Raw genomic sequence first — 7,249 nt, 5'->3', positions numbered from 1 at the left:
AACATCCCAGGCCGCTTCGCCCTGCACGGGATACCGAATTTTCAGAACCGCCAAGCGGGGTTCCAGGGCGCTGCGGCACCCCGAGCCCGGGCCCCGCCTAGGCCCCTGGCGCCCCCGTCGCCCCCGCCGCCCCCGCCGCCCCCGCCGCCCCCGCCATCCCGGCGCCGGCAGGGGGCGCCCGCGCGCGGCTAAAAGGCGCGGCCGGGGGCCGGCGGCCTCAGTGCGGAGCGCGGCGGCGGGTGCGCGGGCCGGGAGCGATCGGCGCGGGGCCGGGGCGCGGCGGGCACGGCGCAGAGCGCGCAAACCCACACGGACGGTGGGCACCCGACGGCGGCGCCTCCGCGCCCCCCGACTCCGGCCCAGCGTCCACTGGCCAGCCGCCGCGCCCAGCCCGCCGCGCACCGCGGGCTCCCGATGGCGCCCGAGGCCGGGGCTCCCCCGCGCGCGCGGCGCCCGCTGCCCTGGGCGGCGCTGCTGCTCCTGGCCGCGCTGCTGCCCGTCGTCTCCTCGGCGGGGGCTCCAGGTACGCGCAGCGCGGGGCTTGGCCGCCCGGCTCTCCGCGCCTCCTCGCCGCTTCTCTGTCCACCCTCCGTGCACCACCCACCCCGCCTGTCGCCCCGGGGACCGTCGCCCCGCTCTGTGTTGGCTGCGTGTCGTGTCACTAACCTGTGCGTCCTCATCTCTCGCAGGTCGGGGCGCGGAGGGGCGGCTGGGGACGCGGGGTCTGGGCGCTTGGCTCCCGCGAGCGCGCGCGAGGCAGGCGAGGGGACACCGTCGGCGCCAGGGGACCTCAGCGCCCTCGGTTTCAACTTTGCCGTCGGACACCCCGGAGTCGGGAGATTCGAGCAGTCTAACTTCCCGGGGAGATTCAGGCAAAGAAGAAAAAAAAAAAAAAAAAGAAAGCCAAAGAAAAGCGAGCTCTAGGTGTTGCGGCGGGGGTGGGGTGATGCTTTTTTATGCCCAGAATTTCCCCGTGGGCATCCTTCTTTCCTCCAGTTCACCTGCCCCGAGGCATAGATGCCTGTTAGAGAGCAGCCCTCCGGAGACCAGGAGGGGCGCAGAGAGGCAAGACTGTTCTAGAAGCGCACAGGGAAAAGCTGCGAGCTGCCCCGGGGCGCTCGGGTACCTGGGCGCCCAAGGAGAAGCCGCGCTCTCTCGGGGGCCGGTGCATCCGGCGGGAACTTTGGCGCTGGGGCAAGACATTTGTCTTGAGAGGAGGGAGAGGAAAGTTAGTGGGACAGTCGGTTCGAGAGCGAAGCTCCCCCATCCCCCAAGGCTGTGGCTGGAGGATCCTTTCTTTGGGGGTTGAAATGTGAGCAACACTTTTCAGAAAATGCCAGCGTGCTGTTGTCAGATTTCTTGTATGTTTCCCGCAGAGAGAGACAAGTTTGCGGTGGGTTTCTTCCTCCCTAAGCCTTTGGTGGTCCTTGTTCCCACCTCCCGTGCAGGCATTTTCACACTTGAAACTGAAGCTTTTGTTTGTCGTCGATTTGTAGGAGTCCAAGAAGTCCACATTTTTCTTGATACTGTTCACTCCCAGCTGGGTTATAAAAATTCAGATGGGATTCCAATGAGGGCTACTTGCTTTATTATGCTGTTTAGTGTCTCTACTGCCTGCTTACTACAGGGAAGGGGTGGGGAGTTGGGTGTCACATTGCCATGTGGCCCTTTTTTTGTGGGTACATCATACATAACGCTTCCTTCAGGTTTACACCAAACGGTGGGATGCCAAATGCCACTTTTTCCTAAGAGGCAGTGCCAGTTGTGGGTTTTGTTTTCCTCTCTGTTAGCAATCTCTAGGAAAGCATTCATGGAATATTTTTACAGTACTTAACAAGAATAAAACTATTTTCAAGGCTTTCAACTCCCCCACCTACAACTCATGGCTTTTTTTTTCTTCTAAATTAAAATTTTCTGAATGTTGAAAGAGGTTTTGTTCCAAAGATGGACTGAAACTGGAAGCAATGCTAAACTGGCTTTGTGGTGATTACAGCCTTATTCCTGTTAGATCCCACCGCCACCTGCCCGATGGGTTAATTCGAGCCCATCTGGAGTTAGGGATGTTTGTGATAGCTCCCGGAATCCTGCCGGGTTCCGCACTCTTCCTTCTCTTGCCTTCTGCTCTGTAAATCACTCAGCTGTGGAATGTTGGAGCTGGAACGCTTGCTGGCAATTCCCTCTACAGTGGTGACGTGGGATTTGCAGTAAAATGATGACCAGACTGGAAATGGACAAAGGAGGTCAAGCATATTTTGAAATGAATATCTACTGCATTTAAATGAAATAATAGAAGGAAAGAGACAGACATAACCTGCATATAGCTCCCCATGCTGTGAAAGAAATGGTGGGGCATGAGATTTGTTTCATCTGCTCCTCCAGAGGCTTCCTGTCTGTCTTGCTGTACATAGCTACAGTCGCTGCTCCAGACTTGCATTCTGGGTCTAATGGCAAGGCCATGGGCACACTGCTCCCTCTCTGGCTGAATTAATGCATGCGCCCAGCAAGCTGCTTGAGTCAGGTCCTCCCCTCCACTCTAAACCTTTGGAGCCAGGATCCGTGTATTGGAATCACCCAGAGCCACAGTCATAATGGCAGACCACCACAGCTCAGAGGGACTTTCCTTAACACAGAGGTACTTGGCAGGGCGGGCTGAAGCTCTAAATAAACCCTCCAACTTGGTGGTCAATTAAAACATGAAACAAAATAAGCAAGTGGTGCCCCTCCGCCATCCATTCCTGCAATGAACTACTATGCAATTAAAATTAAGACGGCGCTTGCCAGTCTGATAGGATACATTTTTCTAAAAATGTATGGGGACACGCACTCTTGCATACATTTATAGCAATTATCTTAGGGTGGTTATACGTGATTTTGGTTTCTTTCTTTAAAGCTTAAAGAGCCTTTCAGGGAATCCACAAGGTCAAAACTATTTTCAGTGTAATACTAAGATATTATTTGCCTTTGTCACTGTGTTGACATTTTTGCAGGAAGGGTGCGAAAGCTCGGTGGGTAGAATTGTTGGTACTGTGGTGTGAATCCGGGCACTGGCACCATAATGGACTAGCGGTCATTGAGTTTTTCAGACTTTTGAAGTTAAGAAAAGGTATGCCGTTTTCAATTAAGAATGCCCTTGGGGCAACAGGAGGAATTGTTAATTTTACCAAATCTGTGTTCTCGAATGCATATCTTTTTAATATTCTGTGGGAAGACAAGGGAGAGGTACATAAAGCCTACCCAAGTTCAAGGCAATCCTGGGAAAAGCACTTGTGTGATAGTTTGAGTTGTGACCTGAACTGGCTGCTTTTTTCTTGGCACATCATCTTCACCAGAAAGAATGACTGCATAGGCAAACTAGTTATTCTGATGTGAGTATTTGGCAGACATCGTCTCAAAAACGAACAAATAGGGCCCACCCTTTGTAAAATAGCTGCTAGGATGTCTTGCTGGTGACAAAATTTGAGCTTTCAAGGGAAAATGAGAATTGTGCCAAGTCATCTCCAACAGCGTAAGCTTGGAAGGGTCCAGTACTTAAACATTTTTCTCACAAGATTGGTGGTGATACACATGAATGTGATTTTGAAATATTGTGTATAAAACATGTCAACATATAGATAATCTGCATAACCTGGCGAACCACGAAATTCAAGTGATCAATGGAGAGTGTTACAAAATCTTGCCTGGCTAAATGATCCATCCAAAGTGTAGGATAGCCCAATGGATTTTTAACGTAACAAAATGTGACGAATTCTTTATGTGGCTTCAGATTCTACATTGTAACCAACCTTCAAGAAACTCCTACTTGATGAGTTTTGGTGTAGTATCAAAGATTTTTCCAAAACTTTCCATAAGGCTATTAAAATACTTTTTCAACTACATGCCCATGTGAGGCTGGATTTTTTTCAGCTGCTTCAACCAAAACAACACACTGCAGTAGATTGAAGGCACAGTGGGTGGGAGATCCCGCTGTCTTCTATCAAAGAGATTTGCTGAAATGCAAAACGATGCAATTCTTCTTGCTATTGTTTGGGAAAAATTATTTTTCATAAAATCCAGTTTTTTATGTCCATGTGTCATAGTTTACTATTGCTATTTTAAAATGAATTAATAAATACATAGTTTAACCTCTTCCTAGTTTTAATTTCTGGTCAGGAGATATGGATAGATAAACCCCACACAAACATAACCTCTGTGAGATCCTCATTAACTTAAGAGTAGAAAGGACTCAGAGAACAGAAAGTGTGATGACCACCTGTATGTAGAAGGGTTCAACATCAGGATGCCTGGGTTTGAGTCTCAGCACTGTCATTCTGTGTGTGGCCTTGTGCCAGTTAGTCAGTCTCCACTAGACCGAGCGAAGATTCCTTCCATCCTACAGGCTTTCCTGTGGCCCAGTCTACCTCCAGCTTTGTGGGGTTTCCCTCCTACTTAAGTCCTCTTTGAGAGGATGAGGTGAATATACCCTTCTCTTTTATCTTGTGCATTGGGGTGCACCCAGATGAAAGCCCTGTTTTATTCATCAGTTGAGCACGCAGTTCATTACCATGGAATCTGAGGTTGTAACAGAATGGCAGTGTGACAATTCCTGTCTCTGGAAGGTTGTCACCAGACAGGTCCAGAGCATTATCAGTGTGTCTCACAAAGACCATTCCTATCTCTGTTTTAGTCATAAAGGCCCATTCCCTGAAGACAGGCAGGGGAGGGGTGAGGCGTGAAGGGGTGTATTGGTTTCCTGTTGCTGGTGTAACACATGTAGTGGCTTAAAACAACACCAATTTATTATCTTATAGTTGTGGAGGTCAGAAGTCCACAATGGGTCTCGCTGGGCTAAAATCAAGGGCTGTGCTCCTTCTGCAGGCTCTCGGGGGGAAGCCAGTCCTTGTCCTTTTCAGCTTCCAGGGGTGCCTGTGTTCCTTGGCTCGTGGCCCCTCCCAGCCATTGCATCACACTGCTTCCATCGGCACATCACCTGCCCTGCTTCTGACCTTCCTGTCTCCCTCTTTCACTTGTAAGGACCCCCGGAATAATCCAGGATAATGTCCCCAACCCTAGATCCTTAATCACGTCTGCAAAGTCCCTTTTCCCATGTGAGGTCACATATTCACAGGTTCTGGGATTAGGATGTGCACATCTTTGGGGATCGCTATGCTGCTCCTGCAAGGGGTCACGGTCGGGGTGGGGGGAGCCTAGATGCAGACATTTCAGGAAGGGCCCCATCACCCTTCACCCATTAAGGAGAAGAACTCTTCATCATTCTCTGTGGAACTTAGGGATTACTTGGATTATAATTAAACCTCTTCTCAGGAGTGTTTAGTTCAGTCATGAAATATAGAGATGAGTGCTTAAAGGTATAAAAATAAAGGAGAGAGAATACATATGTATATGTATTTACTTGTTGATCCGTAGAATATTTATGTTGGGATACATCCGAAACAGAAACCTTGGGTGCCTTTGGGGACAACTGGGTCCCTGGGGTCCGGGATGGATATTGTTTCATTAGTTCTTTTACTAACTTTAGTAGACATAAATTAGAGCACTTGGAACGAGGGAGGTATAAGTTACATACACGAGCGAACATCATCTTTTCCTTGCTTCTAGAAGTTATCCTTGTCTTCATTACAAAGAATATGAATTTAATCCAACTTGGGGGAATCGTGTTATTCTTTTATAAGGAATACTCCCCAGTATGGAGCACATGGTTAAAATTTAGAAGTTTTGAGTAAGGAATGTTTGTGCCTCTGAGTGTTTGTGACGTCCCGTGGAAGACACGCTTTTCGCCCAGTTCCTTTTCCGCGCCGCGGCCGGTAGAGGGCGCTCCCGGCCTTCCCGCGGCGCCTCGCCTCCCCGCCCCAGGAGCTGCGGCTTCCAGGAGACCAGAAAACTAGGACAAATGTTCCCTTAGCTACTTTGGTTTTTCCTTGGTGTTTGCCTTTTTGCAATTTTGCTGCTCTTTGGAGCTTCCCTCAGATGTGAAGTCAGGAGGGACAAATCACTCATTAAGAGTGGAAGTGACTCCGTGTTAGTAATTTTCAGCTGATCATTGGGTAAAAAAGGAAGCTGCAGCCTAAGGGGGGGTTGACAGCCCTATAGCTGTGGGGCTTCTCCCGTGTCTCTGCAGGCCGCCGCCAAAGCAGGAAGGCAGGCAGGGACAGGGGACGCCGCAGGGTGGTACTTGTGTCTCCCAGCATCTCCCCTCCACCGTCAGTGGATTCTTTCTGTATCCAGGCAGAGTAAGGCTGCTTCTAAGGCGCTTTGCAGGTGCAACAAAATAACTGGGAGCTGTTAATAGTGATGGCTCACATTGTCTACTGTGGTCCCTATGTGGGGAGGAAGTGATTAGATGACAATACCCTCATAATCTATAAAGTGCAACCTACATCCTCCTATTTTCATCTTTGTGAGTTCTTAGGTGTGCATTTTTCCTTTCCTTTTAATGATAACCGGCAGTTACGAGTGCCACAGAGCTAACCGTTTCCCCGTGTGACATTTCACTTATTTTCACAGCACCTTGTGAAATTGGTGATACCCCCATCTTCCTATGAGGGACCTGGATTTAGAGGGGTTCCCTGGTAAGCTAGCACGTGGTAATCCCAGGATTTGGACCCCAATCTTCTGGATCCAAACCCCATGCTCTTCCTGCAGCCCGTCCTCGCTCCCGTTGGTTTGGGGGTTTTCTGTATTTCTTTAGTTTTGTTCTTTAGGCCAGGGTGGGAGCCAGCACTGCCATTTCTGGTTGGCCCAGGGCGCCTTTCTCTGTCTACACTCCAGGAACATCGCCATGGCTGTTGAGAAATGATTCTGTCACACAGGGAACCGTGTTCAACTCCAGTAGGGCTTCACTTAAGATGAAGTTGCAGCGAATCTTACTCCGTGTTGCGAAATATACTTGGCAGTGGGTATAAGCAAGATCCCCATTGTGGGAAGTGGCCTTTATCAGTGGGTCCTGTTAAGACTTGCTGTTGAGGCTGGTGCTCTGCGTCTGGTTTGTTCCATAAACCGTTCGGTGTTTAATACAGTGGTTCTTGGTGAATGTTCCATCCTTTTTTTTTGGTTTTCTTTTTTTTTTTTTTTTGGAGGAAGATTAGCCCTCAGCTAACTACTGCCAGTCCTCCTCTTTTTGCTGAGGAAGCCTGGCTCTGAGCTAACATCCGTGCCCATCTTCCTCTAGTTTATACGTGGGACGCCTACCACAGCATGGCTGCCAAGCAGTGCCATGTCCGCACCCGGGATCCGAACCAGCGAACCCCGGGCC

General features: G+C 49.9%; 1 protein-coding gene across 2 annotated transcripts in view; it reads left to right on the top strand.

The window, feature by feature from the left end:
* The first annotated feature begins 215 nt into the window (after nucleotides 1-215).
* FNDC1 (fibronectin type III domain containing 1) overlaps nucleotides 216-7,249 on the top strand; it is a 96,761-nt gene continuing 89,727 nt past the window's right edge. Inside the window, exon 1 of one of the 2 annotated variants that reach the window (XM_070256539.1) lies at nucleotides 216-523. In XM_070256539.1, the coding sequence (XP_070112640.1) occupies nucleotides 415-523 (109 nt within the window). In that variant the 5' untranslated portion in view covers nucleotides 216-414. The remainder of the gene's footprint in view (nucleotides 524-7,249) is intronic. The other variant, XM_023633138.2, reaches the window with a different exon arrangement.

The sequence above is a fragment of the Equus caballus genome, chromosome 31 (genome assembly GCF_041296265.1).
Source record: "Equus caballus isolate H_3958 breed thoroughbred chromosome 31, TB-T2T, whole genome shotgun sequence".
In the NCBI taxonomy this organism is placed as follows: Eukaryota; Metazoa; Chordata; class Mammalia; order Perissodactyla; family Equidae; genus Equus; species Equus caballus.
Note: the sequence above shows the minus strand (reverse complement) of the source record. Positions and strands in the feature narration are given on the sequence as shown.